Source organism: Talpa europaea (assembly GCF_964194135.1).
Source record: "Talpa europaea genome assembly, chromosome: 3".
NCBI classification, from domain to species: Eukaryota; Metazoa; Chordata; class Mammalia; order Eulipotyphla; family Talpidae; genus Talpa; species Talpa europaea.
The window spans coordinates 6,010,481-6,035,829 of NC_140069.1; the positions used below are offsets into that span (position 1 = coordinate 6,010,481).

Below are 25,349 nucleotides of genomic sequence, written 5' to 3' on the forward strand. Positions count from 1 at the left end.
TGAGCAAAAAAAAGACCTTGTCGACATCCTCCCAGCTACTGCTTACACATCCTTTGACATTTTTTATTTCTCCATAAAATTGTGGTCCTTAAACACTGTCCTACACAAAGTCCTTCTTGCTTTATCTTTTCTCCCCCTTAGTATATCGGGATATTAGTGACAATGATATCTTACTATGCTAAATTGTTGCAAACATCTGCATGCTTGTCCTGAAAGATTTTATTCTTAAACACAAACACCAAGTGTTCAAAAAAAGTGATAGCCTATCAGGGAAGGCACAGCTGGGGAACGATCAGAGAGCTGGGAAGCGAAGGGGGATGAGGAGAGGGGACACGTCCTAAACCACAGTAGCATCCGAGGAGAGTTTGGCCAGGCCTCCAGGCAGGAGCCCTTCAGAGGAGTCCTGTGTCCCAGGAGCAGGTTCACCTACCTGCTGAGTCACTGGCTGGGAGCTGCCGCGGGGGTCTGCAAACGTGACCTCCTTGTAAACACTGCCTGGGGCTGCTGCCCCTTCTTCTCTGCACCCAGAGCTGCCTCATGGCTGGGAAGGGCGGGAGTTAGCGGGTGGGGTGGTGGTCACATCTGTGCTGGGAGAGGGAGAGCTCTGAGACCTTGCACCTGCACCGTGCGCTCCCTGTACCGAGGCGCTCTCCCCTGGATGTATGCCGTCGACTCACTGATCAATGGCAGTTCCGTCCCCACTCTCCAGTGTCCTCTGCCGTGCTCATGTCCTTCCAGACTGCGGGGCAAGGGGTGGGCAGAGGAAGGTAGATCTTCTGGGAAGAATAACCCATAACACTACTCATCATCACTAATAGACCTTACCCTTCCATTAACTAGAGGTGGACGTCTCCGAAATTTGCTTAACGTTTACTAGACTAGGAGTCTGTAATTCTAGGAGCCATCGCTCATTGGCTGATGGATCTGCCATTTTATGTTCATGCACTCATTAGCAGATACGGATTGAACTTGAACTTCAATTTGTCATAGTCCTTGTCCTCATTAAGTTCCTAGTTTAGTGGGGGAAACAGTTACTTAAACAGATCTTGGTAACACGAGGTCATAAGCACAATGAGAGAAGTGGCCGGATGTCATGGAGGCACAGTGAAGGGGTCTCCAACCAGCCCAAGCTGAGGTCAGGCAGGGCTTCGTGGACTTTGAGTGGAACCATGCATTGTCAGAAGCATCTGGAATGCAGAGTCTGGGGCACAAAAAATATGGCACACAAAGAGGCTGAAACGCAAAAAGGAGGGCACCCCGTCTGGGGCGCAGCACAAAGCAAAGGTAGGATGGCAGGAAGTTGTCTGGTGTCAGAAGCTGTGAGCTTTCCAGCATCTCAGGAGCAAGGTAAGAGGTGGTTTTGTGGAGCCAGGTGGGTTCCAGGGCAAAGAGAGCTTGTGTGGGGGGTGGGAGAAGCTAGCGCTTCATGGAGGAGTCTGGGTTTCATTGTCCAGAAGAGGACAACTACAGCGTGAGCTTCACTGCACTGGAGTGCGCTGGGGTGGCCCACAATAAAGCCCGGAGAGGCTGGAGCTGAATGGTCGTCACCTGGGCCTTGTAACACTCTCGTTCCAGAGCAGGAAGCCGTTTTATTCTGTGCATTCTGTCCTTATGTTGCCTCTCTTCTCCTCCTCTGGACTTTGTAAGTGAACGAATCCAGTCTCTGGATAAACAATTTACAATCCAGGGTGACATCTTCAGTTGCTAAGAAAAATGTGTGGGCGTCAATATCCTGAAAGTTAGGGGGAGTGTGTGGGGAGCAAACATGCCTTAGGAGTGCAGCAGTGATGAGCTCATCTCCCACCCTCCAGAACAGAATTTAATTATCAGTTGCACAAAGAAAATACCAGCGAGCTAATTATCAAGGAGCAGGCAAAATTTTACAATTGCTGCTGAAGTGGGCAGCAGGTATTCCTAGCTGTTGGCTGTTATGCTAATTAAATCGTTTCTGAGGTAATTATACCAAAAAGTAAAACATGCCAGAACAATTAGATGGGCTCTGTCTGTGATATGGGTTCAAATGGCGCCAAACTCAGGACTCTCCCTCCTGGACTGAAGGTCTGTGTTCTGCAAGACACTGTCCACGGTGCTCAGCTGGTGAGAAGCTCCCTGCCCGGGAATCATTCCTGGGCCAGACAGGTGGTTGGCACCCAAAGCTGAGAGAGGCACCATCAGTCCATACCCTGTCCAGTGGGCCTAGAGGAAGTCCTATTCCCCAAACTCCTCTGCGCCCACCCAAATACCTTCCTTTTACCTTCAAACTGAAGTCAATCTACAAATTTATTTTGTTCAGGCAAATGTTGAGTCAAGAGTTTAAATTGGGAAGATTTTACCAAAAATTTAGATTTCAAAACAATTTTCAAATATCTGAATTGTGGGACTTTGTCCCCAAGATCTGGAGCTGAATGACAGCTGCCCCTCTCATTGTTACCGTCTCTCTAGTTCTCCACAGTCCCCACTGTTCCCTATTGCTTCCCATCCCATCATGGCAAATTAAACCCCTTTCAAAAAAAAAAAAAATTAAAAATGTATACTAAGAAATAATACTACAGGCAAGGTGTGGCTTCCAGACTACCAACTTCAAAATCAGTGGGGGAATTTATTAGAATGTCTATTTCTGAGTCCCACTGTGGAGCTGCTAGATCACACTGGAGCAGGGCACAGCAATCAGAATGCGGACAAACCTGCCTCCCAGATGAGTTTGATGCTGATATTCTGGGAGAAAACCCCGTCCTCGACTAGTAACTCCTTAGGGAATTGGATCGTTACCATGTCTGTCCTTATTTTCTCTAATCTTTCATCTCATGAAACCCCAAACAAGCATGTACTTTAAGTTGAAACCTTATGCTTCATGTGCAACAAAAATTCTGGATCAGTTCCCCAAGTTCTCTCTCCCCAATCAGAAGGCCACTCTTTTTTTTTTTCATATAAGAACTGGGGTGTAAGCCAGAGGTGTGGAGGGTCAGAGGATTCACCAGAGAAAGAGTAGGGAGCAGAACAGGTGGATCTACTGAAATACACTGCTGAGGGGAGCAGCGGGAGAGACAGGAGAGGTCTGCTGCGCCATGTGGGTCAGATCCCTGGCTGTGGATCTCACTCAGGCTGTAGCAGTGATAGTGCTGAGTCTTAACCCCTAGGCCACCAGGGAGGCCTCTGAAGGCCACTCTTATGGCCAGCCAGCATGAAACACTGGGCCTATCTCAGCCATTCCTTTATTTTCTTCAAGAGCCACCACAGAGGCCTGGAGCAGAGCAGTCACAAGATAAATATGCCTAGAATTGGATTTATGTGCCTCTCATTGCCTTCCTTGGTGCCACTTCTCAGGCTTAGCTCAGTAATGAGCAGTGGCTAACCCTGTTCTCTTTCTCAATTATAGGGGGTCACCCTCTGGACACCCCACACCTTCCACGGGAACTACTGCCAGGACTCTCAAAAGATATCAGTAAGGACTCTTTGAACTTTTCTTCAGAGACAAAACTGGGTAAAAGTTGTCCAGGACATTGGCAGAGAAAATCGCCTCTCTGAATGTGCCCTAGAGTCACTGGTATGGAGTTTGTAGGTACAAAAACCTTTTCCTCACAGTTCCCCCTAAAGCCTGACCCACCATTGGCCTCTCCTTTGAGACAAAATACTAAAAACTCCCATCAGAGGACAAAGGTCAGGTGGAGGGGGAAGCCAGGAGAAGGAAGTAGAAGGACTGAGCAGAGGGTCCCATGGCGACTGGATTCCAGCTTCAAACTGAGCTCGGACCTTTCTAGAAGGCAGGACAAAAAGAGACAGCTGTGGTGAGAAGGAAGATCCATAATTGTTTCTTTTTTTTTAAAGATTTGTTTATTTATGCATACAAGAGCTGGGGTACAGGCCAGAGGTGGTGGGGGTGGTTAGAGGACTCACCACAGACAGAGTGGGGAACAGAACAGGAAGACGGACTGAAATACACTGCTGAGGGGAGCAGCAGGTGAGCCAGGAGAGGTCTGCTGCACCGTGTGAGTTGCTCCCTGGCCGGGATCGAATTGGTACTGCAGAGGCTGCGGACAGCCCCGCAGGCCGTGTCTTAATACCTTGCACCACAAGGGAGTCCCCCATAATTATTTCTTGAGGAAGAGCAAGTTTTCCTGGTGACAGTGTAGAAGTTGCTCAGGTGCGTCCCTGTAGGGGGATCATTGAAGAATATCACCCGTGGGAGGAGCTCATGAAAGCAAAGTGATCAGTTCCACCCCGCCCCAAATGACACAACTTCTATGGGAAATGCAGTAACCCACTCCTGGTGGTCTTCTTCAAGTGGATGTTTAGACTCTCGGGCCACACCTGGCACTTGGAAGGGCCGAGGTCAGGAAGCACAGAGGGCCAGCAAGCCATGGGCACCAGGCCTCTTCAGCAAGAGCAGCCCGTTGGTTACTTAGAGTCTGTTACTTAGAGTCTGTCTCTACCAGTCCAGACATAAGTCACCAACCAGGGGTCATTTTTTTTTAAAAAACATTCAACAATTCTATCTAGTAACATACTTCCCAGGTTAACAGATCAGGTTTCCACGGCAACTGATGTTACTAGAAAATTAGCCCAGGGTCAAATCCACCTTTTGAGAAAAAGGATCCAAATGATTACTCTTACCCCACAGAGCAGAAGGCGAAACTTCATGCTTTCTAATTTGTTTTCTTTTTTTTAAGATTTGTTTTATTTATTTATGCATACAAGAGCTGGGGTGCAGGCCACAGGGTGAGGGTGGGGGTGAGAAGATTCACCAAAGACAGAGTGGGGAACAGAACAGGCAGATCTACTGAAACGCACTGCTGAGGGGAGCAGCGGGGAGACAGGAGGGGTCTGCTGCGCCATGTGGGTCAGCTTCCTGGTCGGGGATCGAACTCATGTCATAGTGTCTGCCGATAGCTTGATAGCGCTGAGACTTAACCCCTGCACCACCAGGGAGGCCCTAATTTGTTTTCTTTTTTTCCTCTTAGACATCACATTCTTTAATGGGGTGTTTAAAAATGTGGAAAGTGTGGCTGAAATTTTTGGTAAGTTAAATCTGAGGTTGGGTTTACCCACCAGTTGTGTCAGGATTGGAGTGTGTGTGGGATGCTACCAGGGTACAAACGACCAGGGACTTGAACTCTGCCCTCTGAGCTCCACAGCCTCCTGGGCGAGCTCTGACAACGTGACCCGGTTCCCGCGGACGTGGAGGGCAGGATGCCCCTGGGCTGCCAGGCGGCTGCGTGGATCTAACTACTTCAGCCCCAGCCACACCTGGCTATGACCAGTACGCCACCCCCATTTCACAGGCGAGGGGCCTACGAGAGCTCAGTGACTTGTCCAAGGCCACAGCTCCACAGAAAATTTCTCCTCTGAGCCCAGAGCTTAGTCTCCTTATATCAAAGTCATTTTACTTTTTTCTTCCCAATTAATAAACATACCTGAGCCCTAAGAATTTCAGTGTGTCAGGCACCTGGCGTCCACTGTCACCTACAGGACACCAAGGCAACTCCCAGCTTTGATTATGAAAAGTACCTGACAGATAAGACTGACGTGAGCAAAAAGATGCATGAGCTACTGGACTCCACAGCGCTAAGCCTATGGCGGCTCTAAAAACATGTACATGATGACATGTGGGAGTCCTGGAAGTTTTCCCATGAAAATGCATTTGCGATAAACACGCACACATATGCAGAAAGCAAAGAGTGACGCTTCTGCATAGAAACATTTCTTCATTTTTCTGACTAGACTCTGTGGAGACAAAATTTGGGAAAGGGAGTGTGAATGTGGCAGGAAGAAGGCAGAAGAGCAGTCGTGTGGAACCGCTCATCCCAAACAACTCTTAACCTCCCGTGCCCCCTCCTGGGGTCCTGCGCATTTGAGCCAGCGTGGTGGGGTCACCCCCTGAGCATGCCACTGTCCTCCAGTTAGAAGGCAGGGTGTGGAGAGCACGGGAGTCAGTGTAAAAACTGGCCCTTGGCCTCTTGCCAATTTTGTTCGCCAAAGCATATTTGTTTTGGGCAAGTCATCATCCTGGCAAATACCTTGGCTCTGTCTCTGACCTTCAGTTTTTTTACCTGTGAAATGGAGGTTGCTAGAAGAGCACCTGCCTGGCAGGATTAGCATGATGAGATAATAGACCGAGTGAATTCTTTCTAAAGCATCGCTTACTTTGTCAATAGTAACTGTTGTGCTATTTAAAGCCTATGGAGCAGTTTCTGGAATATAGTAAGTGCTCAAAATTTCCAAGTGTTGAACCCCCTCCCTTCCCTCACTGGTTTTACTTCGCTAGTATTGGGACTGCATCATTTGGAAGCCCTTCATCAAATTAGTATGATACAAATAACAAAGATCTATAAATATTTTACAGAAGTGTCTGACAGCACCAGGACAGGTGCAGTAGCTCAACACAGTTGGCAAAGACCCAGCATGTCCATTCCATCCTGCTCCACTGCTCACTGGGCATATTGGTTTGTTAGCTTTAAACCAGGGCCTCATGGTTACAAGGTGGCTGCTGCAGTTCCAGGCAGCATATCCTCACCCACATTCAAAAGAGAAAGAAAAAATCTTTCAGAAGATTTTTATGTCAGAAGAAAAAAATCTTCTGACATAACAGTAGACGCTCTTCAAATGCCTTGGCATCAACCTCTGCGCTCCCTGAAACTCTGTTTCTCTTTCTTGCACTTTCCACACATGAAAGTATGGAAACACAACTGGTTTCCTGCTCCACTCAAGGCCCTCTCAGGAAGGTCTCCCTATATCATTTCTTTATAAGGAAATAAGTATTTCCCCAAAGCCTCTAGTAGATGCCCCCTTAAGCTGTTTTGACCAGACCTGGATCACATGCTCAGCCCTAGGTCAACCGCTGTAAGGGGAGCTTGGGGTTACCATGGCCCACTGAGAATAACCAGGGAGCATCCCCAAGATGTGGGGCAAAGGCTCACCTTCCTTGAGCACATTTATGTTTTTTTTTAAGATTTATTTATTATGCATACTAGAGTTGAGGTACAGGCCAAAGGTGCAGGGGGTGAGAGGATTCACCAGAGACAGAGTGGGGAGCTGAACAGGCAGATCCACTGAAATACACTGCTGAGGGGAGCAGCGGGAGAGACAGGAGAGGTCTCCTGTGCCATGTCAGTCAGCTCCCTGGCCGTCCGGGGATTGAACTCGTGCTGCAGTGGCTGGCGATAGCTTGAAAATGCTGAGACTTTAACTCCTATGCCACCAGGGAGGCCTCCACATTTCTGTTTGTTAATAAGAAGGGAGAGGTAGCTGTTGGGTAGGTGTCCAACGGGGGGCATGACCTAGACACTTGCCACCTTCAACTGTCCAGAACTGTCCTTAGTGATGGTAAACGAACTGGTGAAGTGCCATCACCCCGAGGTATAGGAGTCCTGGAATGGGGGCTCCCTCCTCACCTGTAAGCCCCCATGCTCACCCTGCTCCCCCTCTGCACAGAATGCCTGGGCTCCCACTTCACCTGGCTGCAGGCTGTCTTCACCAACTTCCCTGCTCTGCTCCAGTTTGTGAACGGTATGCAGTGTGTGGCTGGTCTCTGCCCCCGGGACTTTGAAGACTACGGCTGTGCCTGCAGGTTTGAGATGGAAGGGCTGCCCGTGGATGAGTCTGACAGGTGAGCAAGGGTGACAGGTGAGCCCGCAGAGGCCTGGCTTACACGTGGGCAGAGCGTGGACACGGCTGCGCTGAGGACGTGCCACCATGGGGTGACTGCTTTCCTCAGCGCTCAGCTGCCGTGCAATCTGCAGGCTGTTTGTGTTCAGAGGGGTTATCAAGATCTGTGTGACATCCACGCCACAGTTTAGTTCTAGTGTTTCTCAAATTTTGGGTCATCCATATCAGAATGACCCAGATGCTCACAGAACACAGATGCCAGGGTCCCGCTGAGTGTTGTGAATCAGACCAGGGACTACCCAGAGACAAAAACCATCATGGGTTGCCCGCTTGTCTCCTAACCCTGACCGAAACTGTCGCCCTAATCCTTCCCCTCACCCACAGCTGCTGCTTCCAGCACCGACAGTGCCATGAAGAGGCTGCCGAGCTGGGCTGCCTCCAAGACCCCGCCAAGCTCAGCACAGACATCAACTGCATCAGCCAGAGGGTCACGTGTGGTGAGCACCTGCAGGTGTCCTGGGGTGGGGCTGCAGGAGGGGGGCTGAGAAGTGACAGTTCAGAAACCCCAGATCCAGATGAAGCCCAGGGGTCCCTTCCGAGGGGTCATTGTCATCACTGGCAACACCATCAGCTCTGCTAAGACCACTGTCAGGTCTGCGCACCTGTAACTGGCCCACAGTAGATGCCCAGTAAATGCTTTTTTGAATTGAAACAGAAGTTGGTCAACAGATTGTTGGATTTGTGATGTTATACTTGTAGCAACCCTGCGAGCTTGGGGCCTAAGCTGCTCTCTATGCACTGTGTGAGGTTGGGGTAATTTTGTACCTCCTCCAAACCTCAGCATGGAGAGGAGAGAATCTCCTTCAGAGCTTGGCTATGAAAACATAATCAAACAATGATTACATGAAAATGATGTTACATTAATTCAGTGTGATCAATGGTTAGGGCAGACTGGCCATCCTGGGACTCAGCGGTGGAGCAGCAATGGATGAACATGGCGGTGGTTATTGCTTCTTGTAAGAAGCAGACACGTGTAGGTCCAACCTCAGTGCCCCATGTACCTGCCAGGTGATTCCTGGAACTTTATTTCATGTCTCTGGGTAACCCTGGCACAAAAGCACACCAGGCAAAGGCACAGAGGGCCGAGGGCAGGAACGCTGGCACCACCCAAGCTGTCCATTCTCAGAGCCTGCTCTGTGTGCCCAGCCTGATACTCGGCAATGCTGATCTCCCCAAAATCCAGAATAGATGGGGGTCCCCATGTACAGTTTTCAGGCAAGGAGAGGAAAGAGCAGAGAGAAATTAAATTCCCAGCATCATGTAGCTGCTAAGTGGCAGAGCTTGAACCAAATCTGCTGACTCCAAAGCCCAGATCACGTGGCGCTGGAGGCACAGGAAAGGCTTGGGATGAATCATTGAGGACACAGAGCTCGGAAAACACCATTCCCTCACTTGCTCGTTGATTTGCTCGACGGACACAGGCTGAGCACCTACACTGAGGCAAATGCCTCCAGGTGTTGGGGATATCCTGACTCGCTAGAGTTTCTTCATGGTTCTCAAACACTAAAAATATCAGAAACACATGAGGCCGTGTACTACACAATGACAGGTGCTGTTGGGGAAAATAAATCAACGAGAAGACATGGGGGGGGGCGGGGGGGGCAGTGAAAGGGCGAAAAGCCTCCTGAGAAGATGACAGCTGAGTCAAGACTGAGGGAAATTGGGGAGCAGCCTGTGACTCCCAAAGATCCGCGTAGACAGAGGACACTCCGGGTGGATGGACCTAAACCTCGAGTGTCTGATGTGTTGGAGAAAGCAGGGGCCTGTCAATTAGAAACGGGGCGATGAGGGAGGAGGGCAGGGGAGACCTGAGAAGGAACAGAGTGGGGACAGCAGCTTTTACGCTGAGCTGGGGAGTTGTTGGAAGGTCGTGGACAGGCAGACAGACAGACAGGGGTTGGCCTGAATTCTGAAAGAATTTTTCTGTCTCCTCGTTGAGAGTAGACTGGGCAGCAGGGAGACAAGTTAGGGGACAGTGACATACACTGGACAAGAGGTGAGGGGCTTGGCCCAGGAAGTGGTGTGGAGATGGGGAGACGTGTCAGACTGGAAAGCTCTTGGGAGCAGCGCCCAGGATGACCCGTGCTTGGGTGTGGGTGGAGAGACAGGAGCAGGCAGCCCCCCCGGACAGGGACACCCCTCAAGAGATGGAGGTGACGTGAGTGAGATGAAGAAGCCGCCAGAGAAGCGGGGTCTGGAGGCTGCATCAGCTCTTAGGACGCAGGTGAGAGCTTGCGCCCACGCTGTTCTTGCGCAGAGTCCAAGGACGCTTGTGGGCGCCGTCTCTGCACCTGTGACAAGGCCGCCCTGCAGTGCCTGGCTCGGTCGCATGTCAACTCCTCCCTGAACCTCCTGGACACCTCCTTCTGTCTGCCTCAGCCGCCAGGTAAGAGGAACCGGCCCTGCATCTGCTCGGGGTTGGCAGTCTCTTCAGATGCCAAGTCCAGAACCTTCTCACGCACCCCAAACCCACTGCTCTGAACAGACTATCCAATGTGTTTTCTTCTCAGAGACAACCAGCGGGATCGAGCTGACGACACTCCTGCCCCGAGGTGGGCCTCCAGGGAGGGGCTTTTACTGGGACCCCAGGGGCTGACACAGCCACAAGCTGCTTCACAAAAGTTACACGTGTGGAGAGAAGTGTGTCTGTGTGGGTGTCGGGGAGTCTAGTCACGGTAACTCAGCGGCACAGCCAGCTCCATCTCGGGGCCGGTTGACCCAACACCGTCAGGGGCACCTGACATTGAGGGGCCACCTCACGGGACCAGTGAGCCAGGGCCTGGGTGCCAGGTCTTCTGATGAAGCCAACTCGAAGGCCTCCCTGCACCGGTGCAGCTCTGCCCCCTGCTCTGTGACGGGGGTGGATTTGGTCCTTTTAGGAGGCGCTGCAAGTCTCTCCTTTCTCCCTCTGTGGTCAGAGCCTGGGCTGCGGTGCCCGGGCAGGGTCGCAGCCCCAGAGAGCCAGGCCCTGCACAGTTGGGTGAACTCCTAGCCACTGAGGCCTCCCAGCAGGCACCCTGCTTCCTTCTTCCTCTTCCCACTTGCCTCCCCCACGCAGCATCCAAAAGGGAGGCTGTTTTCTCTGACTCCTCAGGCCAGGTAACCCCCTCACAGGTGTCTGCTGAGCTAAGCAGGTGTTACCTGCTCTACAACAGGCATCTGATGAAGAAAGAGAGAGCTGGGGTCACGCCTGTCATTCCTGCCTCAGCAGCATCCCCACAGCTGTGCCCTCTCAACAGGGGGGGCCTGGGGTGGGAAGTGCAAGGTGCCCCTCGGCCAGCCTCCTCCTTCCTGGGGCTGAGGCTCCTCCTCAGCACTGGTCCTGCAGCGTTTGTTAAAGAGGGTGCTGATGTGGGTGTGTGTGGTGTGGGCGTGTGTGGGGGTATGAGTGTGCATGTTTGGGTGTGGCTGTGAGCCTGTGTGTGTGTGTGTACACTTGTGAGACGGGGGTGCCTGCACTTTTCCCATCTCTTGGTGCCTTCTGAGACCAGCCTTCCCTTTTCTCTGCCATCCTGCCTCCTCATGGAGCAGAAGTCTTCTCAAACCAGGTCTCACACGCCACAGTCACAATCTGTGGGGTTTGCAGTCCTGTCATGGCCTCCAGCCTGTGTCTGACAGCGCCCACATGTGCCCCAGAAACCAGCACTGGCAGGAGTCCCTCCGAGTCCTTGCTGGGGAGTCCTTGCTGAGCACCCCTGCTTCCTGGGAGGTTTAGGTGAGGCCAGGACCCCTGAGACACAGTGGACAGTTGCTCTCTGGCTCTTTCCCCCGAGGTCAGCTGCACCCGCCCCCCGCATGTTGACACCGTGATCTCAGTCATTGCTTGAGGGTCTCTCTCTTTCCAGTGGTTCCCGTGGAGCCCACAGACGCCAGCCTGACGGCCCTCTCAGGAGAAGGTGAGCGCCAGGGGACTGATGTGTAGCCAGATACCTGCCCTCTGATGGCACCAACTGCCGACTGGCTGGCGTCAGTTCCCCAGAAATGACCCTGGCCTGGGCTTGCGGCAGAACCACCTCATGTGCACTCTGGAGTCTCTGCTCACTCTTCTTGGCCCTGAACCTCTTCCCTGCATGCTCGGCTTCCCCTCACACTCCTAAGCCCACCTGGTAGAACTGTCAGGTAAAATGCAGGACCCCCATCCCAACCGACCAGTTGAATTTCAGATGAGCAACAAATAGCTTTTTTAGTATAAATATGTCCCGGACTCTGCACGGGGCATTCTTTTTTTTAAAAAAAGATTTATTTTATTTATGTACACAAGAGCTGGGATGCAGGCCAGAGATGTGGGGGGGTGGTGGTGAGAGAATTCACCAGAGACAGAGCGGGGAGCAGAACAGGCGGATCTACTGAAATACACTGCTGAGGGGAGCAGCGGTCGAGACAGGAGAGGTCTGCTCTGTCATGTGAGTCAGCTCCCTGGCCAGGGATTGAACTCATGCTGCAGTGACTGTGGACAGCTTCATAGTGCTGAGACTTAGTCCCTTGCTTCACCAGGGAGGACCCTGCATGGGGTATTCTTAGACTAAAAAGTTACTTATTATTCCTCACACCCGAATTTTCCCTGGACAGCCTGTATCTTTATCATTAAGTCTGTGCCCTTAAGGGGGTCACCATGCACCAGGCCCGCTGGATGTGTGTTAATTTCTCTACTGCTGCTGTGAGCACAGAGATGGGGCCTGGTGGGACAGCTCACCCCTGACCATCCAGTTCTAGGCAGCTCATCCCCAACCTGCCAGGAGGAGAGAAGTCCCAGGCAGAGCAGAGCCGGCCATGTGCCGTGCCCCAGCCCAGCGTGGTGGTCGGCAGCCACACCCATGCTGGACTGAGGATAAGCTGCAAAGTTCACCGTCCCACCAGCCAATCGCAAATAAGCCCAGATTGGATATTTCCATTTCCTTCAGCCAGAGCCCTCACCACCTTGTGGCAGGACCCCAGGAACATGCAAAGGAAATAAAGCTCCTCAAAGAGTGTGGAGTGTGGCTGGAGCGTGTGGACACACACCTTTGCCCACGCCCACTCACATCCATGACCTGACGGTGCACACACTTGCCCTCCAGGTCATTTTCTGGTCTCTTTGCCTGAAAGCAGGACTGACACTAGCCTTGTCCTCTGAATTGGGGTCTCACTGGACATCGACGTTCAGACATATTGGCAAAGACCTTCTCTTTGGTCCCTCAGCCCCAAACCTGTGTCATTTGCTGGTGACCCCTGCCGGGTCCAGGCGCTGAGCTGGCTGAGAACTGAAGTTGGGCTGTTTCTTTTCACAGTGGCCATAGAGACCAGCCCTGACCGACTGACCACACTGTCCAGGACAAGTAAGCCAAGGGGTCTTTGGAGCAGAGCTTGGAATTCCATGGGAAATGGCATCTAAATATGTGTGCTCAGTTCTGGCGACCACTTACAACAGGGCCTGCAGGAACCGTCCGACCCATTCTGCAGGTTCCGTAGGAAACAGGTTCTGGGGGGTTCAAAGTCCAGCTCATCCAGCAAGTGACCTGGGCTGGTCACTCTCTGCGACCTCAGGCTGAGAACTGGTTTTCTTTCCATTATACAATTTACTCATGAAAAATAACCCCTTTCCTAAAAACACTTAGGTCGAGACACTATCAGAATTGACTTAGCCGCTTACTTTGTTCTGTGCTGACTAACCACGGCTGCTTTACCAGCGGGTGTAAATAGCTGGTAATAACTCCTAGTAATTGCCGAGAATGAGCAAGCAGCCAGCAATGAGCAGCAGCGATGTTGAGGACCTCAGTGTGCTGCCTGTCCCCGAGCCCCTCCTGGCCTCTGGGTCATTCCTCCCTGGTCCTAGGAGACCCCGCCTCCCCCCATTTAGCAGACACAAGACAAGCTCTGAGCAGCAATTGGCTGGAGCAGGTGAGGGAGGGCGGGGGTTGGGGAGGATGGTTTAGTATTTCTTTAGTCCTGCTTCTATGCAGTTTGCCTCTGAGGAGAATCCCCTGCCCAGCTTAGAACTGTCCAGAGTCTCAATTTATGTCACATCAGTGTACCTGAAACCCTGATTTTCACTTAACACCATCATAACCTTGACCTTTGACACACTGAATTAAGGCAGCTCCTTCTTATGGAAAGCATCCCGGGGCTGCCCTATCCAGCGCTCCGTGGTGGAGCCAGAAGTGAAATCTGGGGTGCTTAGGAGGTCAGCTTCAGCCAGATGGCCTGGGCTGGCTTCCTGCTACCTCCTGGCTCCCTGATCTTGAGCAAGCAATTTAGCTTTTCTCTGCGTTGCTTTCCTCATCTCCAGGCGAGGCTGAGTATGGCACTAACCAAGGGGTTCTATTAAGACGCATGCTGAGTGCTGTTTCTGCCACATAGTGAGTTTTCATCCATTCTGGCTTGTAAGCCACAGACATTTATTTCTCTTGGTCTTGGAGGCTGGAAGTCCAAAATCAGGGAACCAGCATGGTCGAGCCTAGTTTCTGTTCCTCACTCCCAGGAGGCTGGCTTTTCCCTACAACCTCACGTGACGAGAGGGGGAGGGGCTCTCTTCTAAGGACACTACTCCTGTTTCAGGGAGAGCTGCACCTCCCGACCTAGTCACTTCCCAGAGCCCCAGGCCCTCACACCAGCCTATTGGATGTTAGGGTTACTATGAATTTTGTAGGACACAAATATTCACTCTGCAGCACGACAGGAACTTAATAACTGTCCAACAACATCAGACTCATGTAAAGAAACCAAGGCTCAGCAGCCTTCCTAGAGGCACGGAGCAGTCCACTGGAATCACAGTTCTGCTGCCTCATTATTCCCTGTGCAAAAAAAAAAAAAAAAAAAAGTGATACTCTTTTATTTTTTATTCTTTTCAAATTCTAAAGAGGTTGACTATCCCAAAGTGCCTGGGCAAGCCCCCTGCCTCCAGCCTGGGGCGTTGCAGGTGTGTCCACCTGCAGGTCTGGACTGGGGGGCTCCTCAGGTCTCAGCTGTGACCCTCCCTTTCCAGTCCTCCCAGAGTGGCCAGCGGGTCGGGCGGGGTGGACACTCACTCTGTCTCACTTCTCTTGGGGGCAGGACCGAGCCAAGACAGGGAGGATGTGGGAGCCGCCAAGGCCACACCAGCACCAGGTAAGCTCCCTTGGCTTCCCCTGCTTTTTATGGGTCCCCTAGATTTGGATGAGATCAGGTGTGTGGGGGATGGAAGAATTCACTGGAGCCTTCTCGCACTGACCCCCGCCACCCTGCCAAAAGCAGAGAAACGCCACTGAAAGACAGTTCCATTAGTGGGGAAAATGGAAATTTTCCTGCCGAAGAGAGGCACTTAGAGAAACAGAGGAAGCTATATTTAGTTTCTTATTTAAATCGTCTAAACTCCACATCATAAAGACAGCCACTTTGACTATCTGAAGACTTTTTTTCTCGTCTTCACTTCCCGCCCACTTACCAAAACACATCCATGGCCAGAAACGTGCATTTAGGTTACTAGGCAGCCACGGCCCTGTCGCCCGAGCTGGGTCACTTAATTAGACGGCAGAATATTCTCCTGACCTTACGTACTTTTCTGTAACATAACTTTTAGTGACTGTGCCTCGTTCCTTGCAGGGAAGCCTGTAATTTATTGAACCTGTTATTTCTGATCTTTGCTGTTAGAAATGATAGCGAGGCGCTTTCTTCATGCCCATCCACTCTGATTAATCAGCCAGGCTGGATGCTTAGAACTTGAATTTCTGGGTATGAGGTGCAGTCATTGCGGGGACCCTCAATATGTTGTTGCCAAGTTATCCCAGAGAATAATGGAAGCAGTTGACACATTTCCATAGCAGAAAGCAAGAAAACAAAAGCCTCTGTTCATTGTAACGGGAAAAAAAGCAGGGAAAAACAGGGAAAAAAAAAAAAACAGGGAAAAAAAGACTTTCCCTTCTCTCCCCTCTGAGGAAGATCGAGAGGTGCATTTAGTACCTGGGCTCTCCCCGGGCTGCTGGGCCAGGCCTGGGCAGAATCCCCAACCACACACACAGCTGAGAGCATGGAGACTGCGGCCCACCGCCCTGAGAAGCCCCGAGAAGCCCCGAGAAGCCCCGCGACCTCTGGGTGCAGGAGGTGAGGGGGCAAGAAGGGGCTTCAGAGGAATTGCCTGCCCAGACAGGTGGTGGGGCTGGTGGGGCGACGAATCCCAGCAAAGCCTATTTCACTCGGCATCATCACCTCAAGATCCACTCTTATTGTCCTAAAAGGCGCGATTTCCTCTTTTTTAAATAGCTGAGTAATATTCCTTTGAACATATGTGTTCCACAATTTTGTCATCCAGTCACCTTTTGGGCATTTCGGTTGGTTCCATGCCTTGGTTTTTGTAGTAAGGCTGCTGTGAACAGAGGCGCCATATTGCACTCCCTCTATCAGTGTTTTCATCATCTTTGGATAAATACCAGAAGATTTGGGTAAATATCCAGCAGATTTGGATAAATGCCCAGCAGAGGTGTAACTGTCAGGTGGGGAGGTGTAGGGGCAGCCCTGCTCCTGCCCCATCAGCCGAGGGCTGAGTGAACAGACAGGACCCAGATGTAGGAAGCAGCCAACCCAAGATGGCGGACCCACAGCAGATGCTGGGCAGGGTCTACCGAGGCTCCTTTACCTGGACTGGGCTGCATCTGGCTTGCGGCCTGCAGCGAGAGACTCCTGCGTCCAGCTAAGAGGGCAGGTGGGACCAATACAGGAGAGCAAAGACAGACCCAGCCAGTGCCAGGGAGGCAGTGAAGGGAGGCAGAAGCATCAGAGGCTGCCTTCCATGTAGGACCTTCCACTGCCTGAGACTGATGAGAAGCTGCTACAGTGTCCTGAGGAGCATGAGAGGGCAAAGGAGCTGAGGGGAGCTGAGGAGCCTGAGGGGAGCTGAGGAACCTGAGGGGAGCTGAGGAGCCTGAGGGGAGCTGAGGAAACTGAGGGGAGCTGAGGAACCCGAGGTGAGCTGAGGAGACTGAGGGGAGCTGAGGAGCCTGAGGGTTGCTGAGGAGTTTGGAGGGAGCTGAAGATCTTGAGAGGAGCTGAGGAGCCTGACAGGAGCTGAGGAGCCTGAGGAGAGCTGAAGAGCCTAAGGGGAGCTGAGAAGCCTGAGGGGGAGCTGAGGAACCTGAGGTGAGCTGAGGAGACTGAGGGGGGCTGAGGAGACTGAGGGGAGCTGAGGAGACTGAGGGTTGCTGAGGAGTTTGGAGGAAGCTGAAGAGCTTGAGGGGAGCTGAGGAGCCTGAGGGGAGCTGAGGAACCTGAGGGGAGCTGAGGAGCCTGAGGGTTGCTGAGGAGTTTGAAGGAAGCTGAAGAGCTTGAGAGGAGCTGAGGAACCTGAGGGGAGCTGAGGAGCCTGAGGGTTGCTGAGGAGTTTGGAGGGAGCTGAAGAGCTTGAGAGGAGCTGAGGAGCCTGAGGGGAGCTGAGGAGTGTGTGTGTGTGTGTTTTGGGGGGGGGGGGTTGCATTATTGTGGACCAGGAACTGGCTCCATTTCTCCACCATTCTATAATCACTGTGAGCCCCAGCTGGGCCCTCAGTGCAGGCGCCTCACTGGGACACAACAGGTAGGTCTGAGTGGCTGCAGCAGCTTTGTCCACGGCCGCCCTCCAGATGGCCTAGTGAAGACTCTGGCCCACTTTATGGTTATCATAGAAATTGGGGGCATTCTCAGGTCTTGGATCCCTGAGCCTCTGCCCTGATGTCTGCAGCCCCCTCCCCCACCCCCGGAGGGCGCTCTCCATTGCTTTGTTGTTTGGAAATCCCTGTCTGCATTCAGTCTGCACCACGTGTCCATCTGCAAATCCACTCTTGAACCACTTTTTGAATATGGACCATAAAATTGTGCTTTTTCAGGATCTGCAGAGGTGGTGGCCACAGTGGAAGGTGTAACCATAGCCCCCACCAGCGTGAAACCTTTGGGCTTGGCTGTGTCACCTGTCAAAAGCCGTCCTGAGGAGACAACTGCCAAAGGTAAATGGGAGCAGGCAGCAGAGACCAGTCCTCTCCAGTCTCAGGGTGCTGGGCCGCGTTGTCCACAGACCCCCACTGATCCATGGTGTGCAATGCCAAGTATGGAGAACCTGTGTCTGAGAGGGAGGCTGGGCCGGGAGCCCGACGCTGGGCCTCTGGCTCCTTAGCTCTCCCTCCACTGCTCCTATAACGACGGGGTTACACAATAGACTTCAGCTGAACTGACCCAAAGTTGCAGGCAGAGGAGGAGGGAGGCGGGAGAGACTGGGAGGCAGAAGGAGAGACAGAGGCAAAGGACAGTCAAGCGTCCTGCAGGCAAATCCTGCCAGATGTGCTCACCCGGTGGGGCCAGGAAGCCAGTGGGGACCGCCAGGACCCCCCAGGATGCTGGGCCATGTGGGCCCTGAGCTGGAGCAGGCCCCAAGAGCATCTCCAGTCCAGAAACACCCCAATCCCTGATGGGGGATTTAACAAACAGTCTGAGCAGAGAGGTAAAAACTTGGGAATGAAAATTGACTTTTTGAAAGACACCCCGTCCCAGGCGGGGACCAAGCACGTGACAGGAATCCCAGAAGAACGATGCTGGGAGGCCGAGATCAGGGGTGTCCCTTCTGTGAACGTTGTCCCATGTTCCTTGCTCTCCTGAGAGTCTTGTTCCTGTCAGCCTGTGACAGATTCACCTTCCTGCACCGGGGCAGCGGGGGCAGCCTGCAGGTGAAGCCTGAGCTCGGGGAGATGCTCTTCTGTCTGAGCGCCCGGTGCCCGGAGGAATTTGAGTCTTACGGCTGTTACTGTGGACAAGAAGGACGCGGCGAGCCCAGGGACGCCCTGGACAGGTATGGGTGGGAGGGTGGAGGGCAGAGGCGCCAACACCGCCCACAGAGAGAGCTAACCGTGTCCTCTGCAGCAGCTGTCCCTTCGGGACTCACAAAGAGCTTGTCGCAAGCGTGATCTCACGGATGGTGGCTGGTCACCACCGTCACCCCGTGCTCTGGGCGAGCCGCCGAGGCCCAGAGGCTGACTTGCGTCCGTGGCTCGGGGGCACAGAGGCAGCGCCAGATCTTTTGACTTGGGCGTCCCCGGTTCCACCACAGTTACTCCCCGCCGCCCCAATGGGGCCCCTCTCCAAGGACACCCACCAGACCCCGCCTCTGCTGTTTTGCAAGGAGCCACATGGACAATTGGCGTCTCCGGTTGATGTTTCCCTGCAGGCAACCACATAGAAAGGGGCTTCTCCACTTTGAAGCCTAAGTGCTTAATTTTAGCTTTGCCGCTGGGGGAGGATGGACACTGACCTCACGCACGCCTTAGTTGTCCGTGGCCTTAGCTGTGCCTTCGGCCCACCCTCCCTGCGCCTCCTCTCTGTGCCGGGCATGACCCCACCTGGCAGGGACTCAACAAGGACGAAACCCAAACAGCAGAACCGAAACGACAGCCCGTGTCCACGGCGAGGGAGCTGGACATGCAGCCAAATGCCAGCGCAGTGAGGGTGGGGGAAGAATCGGAGGAAAAGTGGGGGGAGCTCAGCCTGGACGTGCACTGGAGGAGCATCCTGGAGGTCGAGCTGAGGAGCTGTAAAGACGGGCTGCCCGTGGGGACGGCCCCCGCCCCGGCACGGGGACAGTGTCCCAGGCCCCCACCCCAGGGCCTGTGGGTGCCAGAGGAAAATCAGCAACTACAGATGAAATTGATAAAAAAAGACGGAGCAAGACAGGCTCCTGGGCTGACTGCAAGCGGACGGCAGGGGCCGCAGAGCAGCCGTGTCCGTGGCAGGCTAGACAGGGTCTGGACGGCTCCTCCAGCCAACCTCCCACACCCACCTGCACCGTCTCTGCGGCACCGTCATCCGTCCTGTCAGCATCAGAGAAGGAGCGCAGGGCCAGCCGCGCAGGCAAGCTGCCACGCTCACCCCTCAGGACACTGAAGTCCTGTTTCCAGCAAAGGGCGGCCCGCCCGAGCTAGGTCAGCACATTTGCACCTCCACGGTCCGCCGTCTGCCTCCATTCTCAAGACAAAGCACACGGCGGCAGAACTCTGGGATCCACAGCACTCACAGGTAAAAGGTGAAAGATAGAGATGCGTGCTTTGTTGGACCCCATGAGAGAAAGCAGGGAAGCCGTTGAAGCTATGTGCTGGCCACAGAGAGAGGAGGTTTGGCCGTGCAGGCAGGTAAGCCGTGACGTCGTCAGGAAGGCGTGGGAAACTGAGAACCGGGAAATGGACGAAGGAAGAGCCACACTGAGGCCCGGCGGCCAGGGGGGGTCTGTTCAGGACCACAGCTGCTTTCCATTCTGGCAATTTTTACATTTCCAGGAGGTTTTCAAGCATGTGTGAGCACTGATTCACTCACTGACTTTAGATTTCAGTCATTATATTAACTGTCCTCTGCTGCCCCCGCCCCATGAGCACACGAGATAGTCTGGCCGTGCTGTGAAGGCGGTGGAATGGGGCAGGCTCTGGGGTGTGCCCGCACGGGGCGGGGCTGTGCCTCCCAAGGCTGGGGACTTGGAAAGGCTGGTGAATAGGTGCTTGACTGAGCGTACCAGCCCTGTCAGCGGCTGCCACAGTCTGTGACTGGCCTCTGTCCTGGTTGAGTCTCTAAGACCCTTAATAAGGCCAGGAAGAGCTGAAAGGAGAGGATTTGGGGAGCCACTGCAGGCCTTATTGGCAGAAGCCATCACAAGTTTCCCGGGGATGCCCACCTGTCTGGGGGGGGCGCCCCACTGGAGAGGGTGAGGCTTTATCAGGCCAGATGGGTGGACTCAAAAAACAAGACATGGATTCATTCCCGTTTATTGACAGGAGACACTTTTATTTACACACACTTTTCTAGATGCAGTTCTTTGTTTATGCTCAGAATACTTATTCTGCTCTCTTGAAGGCCGGGGACAAAGGGAGGTGGTATACTTTGTGAAACTGAAAATAATACCCCTTCCTCCAGACTCTACATTCACCTGTACAATTATTGTAATCATTTTCAATAATCTACATACAAATTACCCACACTTGCACTCAACAGAATCATAATAAAACTATAAAAATAATTTAAGGGCCTCCCCGGTGGCGCAGCGGTTGAGCGCTGGGTTGCAAAGCTGCCCGCGGCCTCTGTGGCACCGGTTCGATCCCCGGCCCGGAGGAGGGTCCCACATGGCGCGCAGACCTCTCCTGCCGCCCGCTGCTCCCCTCAGCAGTGTCCTTCGGTCCTTCTGCCTGCTCTGCTCCCCGCTCTGGCTCTGGTGAATTCTCTCGCCCTCCCGCGCTTCTGACTGTACTCAGTGCTTGTATAAACAAAAACAAACAAACAAACAAATAAAAAAAAAATACCTCTATAAAAAAATAGTAATAATTTAAATAAGACGCATATAGCGTGATTGGCCCTGCCTAAGAGAGTCTTTGCTCACTATACAGGCTGAACCACCCTACGGGACTGCCCTTGGGATATAAATATATACATATTTACAAATCAGCCCTATGTGCTTGGGAAGGGAGGCGCTGCTTTCTTCTCTACTATGGAGTGTGCCACAAGCAGGCCCTGAGAGAGCTCCAGACAACTGGGAGCTCTGGGCCTCAAAGGGTTTTTCTTGCTTGTAGGTGCTGTTTGAACCATCACTGCTGCTTGGAGCAGGTGAGAAGGCTGGGCTGCCTGCTGGAGAGGCTTCCTCCGTCCCCGGTGGTGTGCGTGGGCCGCAAGCCCAAGTGTAAGTGCTATGGGATTGATTGCACAGGGAGTGCGTTCATGTCAGCATCAGGACACTTTACCAAGCAGTTTTATCTAGCATGTGATTTCATGGTCTTAACTTTGAGAAAAGTCTTGGCAGCCTAGCGTCCTCTATGAGGGAGAAGCTAATAAATCAGTGGCCATGAGGGGGCGCCAAGGCCCAAGAGCTCTCAGAGAGAAGAGAGCTGGGAAGGTCTCAGACCTTGCACCTGGTCTTCATTAAGCCAGCAGGGATCTCCTAAGAAGCAGAAGCCCCCTCCCAGAGAGATCTGGGGAGAAACTCTAGGAAAAGTGAATGGTTCAAGAACGAGAAGAAAAAAACACTGGCATTTGGGGAACTCCAGGCAGTTTAAAGACAACAGTGGTTCTGTATTGTTGGGACAGAAAGTGGGGGCTGGGGGGCGGCTGTGGTCCAAGGGGAGCTGGGGAGACGGAGGCACACTGGTCACGAGCCCAGGAGGCCTGGAGTCTTTGCATAGTGTTCCAGAGGGGACTAGGAGCTGGGGCTGGGCAGGGCTTAGAGTCCGGGAGACGGGATACATCATGACTGTGGTCTGATGAGGGGGCCCGCAATGCTGCTCGGCCAGACACCTTCTCCCTCCCTCAGATCTCACAGGAGCCAGGGACACTGCATTTGTAGTCTGAACCCCTAAGGGCTCCAGTGAACCCCAGCTGACCCTCTGTGAGCTCTGACGGTGCAGTGTGGGGCAGTAAGAAATGGGGGAACCAGGCCCAGGGGGACGGTTGCGTTACCATAGGGGAGCAGGCTTATGGTGGTGCTCCCCCTTATGCCTTCTGCTGTTGGCCGGTGTGCCTGGGGCTGACAGAGAAGGCAGGGTAGGACATTTGGAGGGTAAGTGTGAAAAGAAAAGTCCGCTTAGTCCAGTTGATGAGCACTTCATGGTATGATCAGATGAAAACCACTGAACAGACCAAATCCACCTTTCACTCCATTGCCAGGCGCAGATAACAAGGATAGCAGTTGCAGAACGAGTGTTGATGTCAATTCATCTTCAAAGTCATTATTTTGTTTAAGTCACAATGAGGCTATGTACCCCCTCCCCACTGCCTGCAGCAGAAACCTTCAAGAAATAGGTAGAATGGCCAAATCCCATGAAAACAAAAAAGACACAAATTTGAAGTTCAGACAAACAACAAATAGTTGTTTAATCTAAGTCTGCCCCAAAGGGAGATCTGATTTGGACATATTTACCTGAAATTTAAATTTAACTGAGCATCCTGTGTTCTATCTGGCCAAATTAAAACAGAATGGACAAGAATTACTATTTCTCTTTGACAAATGGGAAACTTTGGCCCAGAGAAGTAACAGTTCAGTCCAACCAATATTTCTTTGGAGGCAAACCCAGCAGACACTCGTCAAGGATCGCCCTGGGTGCGCCCACCGCAGCCCGGCCAGCAGGAGTCTCCGCCCAGCTACAGGAAAAGGTGGAGGCACAGATGCAAGCACATGAATGTCACCGGCAGGCCATCTGTTGTGCCAGAGCACAGCAGGGGTGCAGTCGATGGCGCCCACAGGGAAACCACTTCATGTGGGCTGGGAGGTTCGGGCCACCTCGCCTATTTTTTGCAGGAGGAGGGAGGGGGCGGGTCTCACCCCACCAGGAGCTAGGCAGGGGGAGAAAGTTAAGAGTTTCCCAGCAGAAGGACGGCGCCTGATGCCAGCCCTGGGCCTGAGCCCCCAGGCCTGTCCTCACCGCCCTTCTCCACCTGCCTCCAGGTGCGGGGCGCAGCCTGTGCGCCAAGGTGCTCTGCGCCTGCGACCAGACCGCGGCCGCGTGCATGGCCTCCGCCGCCTTTAACCAAAGCCTCAAGTCACCCGGCGGCGCCCAGTGCCGGGGCAGCCGGCCCCGCTGTGAGCACCAGGAGCGCCCGCGGGCAGGGCCGTCCGCGCTGGCCCCGGGGTCCAGCGCCAGCGCCAGCGCCAGCTCCGAGGACAGCGAGGAAGCCCCGCCCCTCCCCGCCCAGGACAGCGAGGAGGCCCCGCCCCTCCCCGCCCAGGACAGCGAGGAGGCCCCGCCCCTCCCCGCCCAGGACAGCCAGGAAGCCCCGCCCCTCCCCGCCTAGGACAGCCAGGAAGCCCCGCCCCTCCCCGCCCAGGACAGCCAGGAAGCCCCGCCCCTCCCCGCCTAGGACAGCCAGGAAGCCCCGCCCCTCCCCGCCCGGGACAGGGGTAATCCGGGGCGCAGGGGGCGCCTGAGAAGGGAGCGGGGATTCCCTAGCAGCTCCGTGGGTGACCCGGGGGGGTCCCAACCTGGTCCCAAATAGAACCCCAGAGTGAAAGGCAGCCGCGCCCTGAGCGTCTGGTCCCCCCTTCTCTCACCCCCGGGGGCCCCGTCTCCAGTCCGTGCGCCTCGCCCGGGCGGCGGGGGGCGGCGGGGGCGTCGCGGTGGGTCCCGGGGCCCGAGCGGGCCTTTGGCCAGGGCCCGCGGGTGCCCCTGCTGCCTCCGCGCTGGGGCGCAATAAACGCTCCACCAGCGCCTCGTTGTGCTGAGGAGCCAGGTGAGGCCTCGGGGCGTGGGCGCGCAGGTGAGGGCAGGTGCGAGGCGCCCGCGGCGGGGAGACAGCTCCTCGCCCAGCCGCCGCGCCCGCCTGTCCTGCGGGAACGAGGGTGTCGTCAATAAAGAGTCACGGTCTCCTTCGATCGCAAAGATCCCGCCCAGGTGTGCGCCGAGGCTGGGACGCCGCTTCTGGCGCGTGCCCTGAGCATACACTCGCCTCCCTGTCCCTCGGGGGCCGGGGGCCCACAGTCAGCCCACGAGGCGTCGTCGCTCACACCCCTGCCTTGGCTCCGGCGGTGTTAAACTCGGTTTCCCCGTCTTTTTTCCTTTTTTTTTTTTTTTTACGTTTTAAAATAGCAGATTTATTAGGAAAAGGAGGAAAGCAGAGGCACCTGCATAGTCACAGGCGGGCAGGAGAGCTACCTAAGCTGATTTTTTAAAAAAGATTTATTTATGCGTACAAGAACTAGGGTACAGGCCAGAGGTGTGGGGGGGGGGGTGAGAGGACTCACCAGAGACAGAGTGGGGAGCAGAACAGGCAGACTGACTGAAACACACTGCTGAGGGGAGCAGCGGGCGACACAGGCGAGGTCTGCCGCGCCGTGTGGGTATCTCTCAGGCCCACTGGGGTTCGAACTTGTGCTGCAGAGGCTTCGGAGAGCTTCATAGTGCTGTGCTTAACCCATTGCGCCACCAGGGGGGGCCCTAAACTGATTTTTTTTTTTTTTTTTTTTTAAATTTCGGTGTCTCATGCCTTATTCTCGGAGTCCCCGTGTCTGTCATCGATGTGTGGAAGGATAAAGGCAGGCACTGGGCTGAAGGAGGCAGGTGGACAGTGGAAGGCAACAAATGCCCACTTTGACATGCAGGTTAATATGGTAACTGTGAAAAACTGGCATCTACCCATCCATCATGCACCCACGGGCAGCTACTGAGATCACATTGTGTACCGGGCAGAGGGCAACGTGGTACCAGAATCCCCCCTCAATACTCAGTGGGGCCCCGCGGGCTTTTGGGGTTCACATCATGCCCTTGGCGCTCAGGCCCGGCGGCCTGTATCCTGTAGGGGGAGCGCCTGAGTTCGGGCCTGCTCTGCATACACAACAGCAAGAAAACCTCCAAAAGCTGGTGTCAGCTGACCTCAGGTTTTAAAAATCCCTCCCTGACTCATTAAGCTCAGTGGGAAAGATTTGAAATTATAAATGTGATGGTCCTGGACTGAGTCTCGCCCTTAAACCCAGGCTAACGGGTGCCAGAGAGGGCATCTTGGCCTGGCTAATGCCCACCTGCTCCCAGGACAGGCTGTGAGAGCCAGTCCTGCCGGGCCCCCTCTGCCCTGCAGGGCCCCCCGCCTTCCGCACCTTCTCGCAACGCGTGTTCTCAGAGTCGGGCCGCACATTCAAGCACACACAATCCAGAATGGGGTGGGGCATCGATCCCCAACAGGGTCACCCTGATCGTGAAGAGCAGAAGCGGAAGGGTACATGTTTTGCCGTCTCACAGCGTCTGGGTGGACAGCTGTGA

The 25,349-nt window shown here is 53.9% G+C and overlaps 1 protein-coding gene across 1 annotated transcript; it reads left to right on the forward strand.

The window, feature by feature from the left end:
• Nucleotides 1-1,289: 1,289 nt before the first annotated feature.
• On the forward strand, nt 1,290-25,349 carry OC90 (otoconin 90; the record flags this gene model as incomplete). The annotated part of the gene is made up of 13 exons (XM_084229747.1): nt 1,290-1,347; nt 3,377-3,442; nt 4,959-5,015; nt 7,429-7,603; nt 7,987-8,099; nt 9,920-10,048; nt 10,173-10,214; nt 11,508-11,558; nt 17,472-17,588; nt 18,253-18,424; nt 21,180-21,286; nt 23,045-23,263; nt 25,168-25,349. The coding sequence occupies 13 exons, from the start codon at nt 1,290-1,292 to the stop codon at nt 25,347-25,349; spliced, it is 1,488 nt and encodes a 495-aa protein (XP_084085873.1).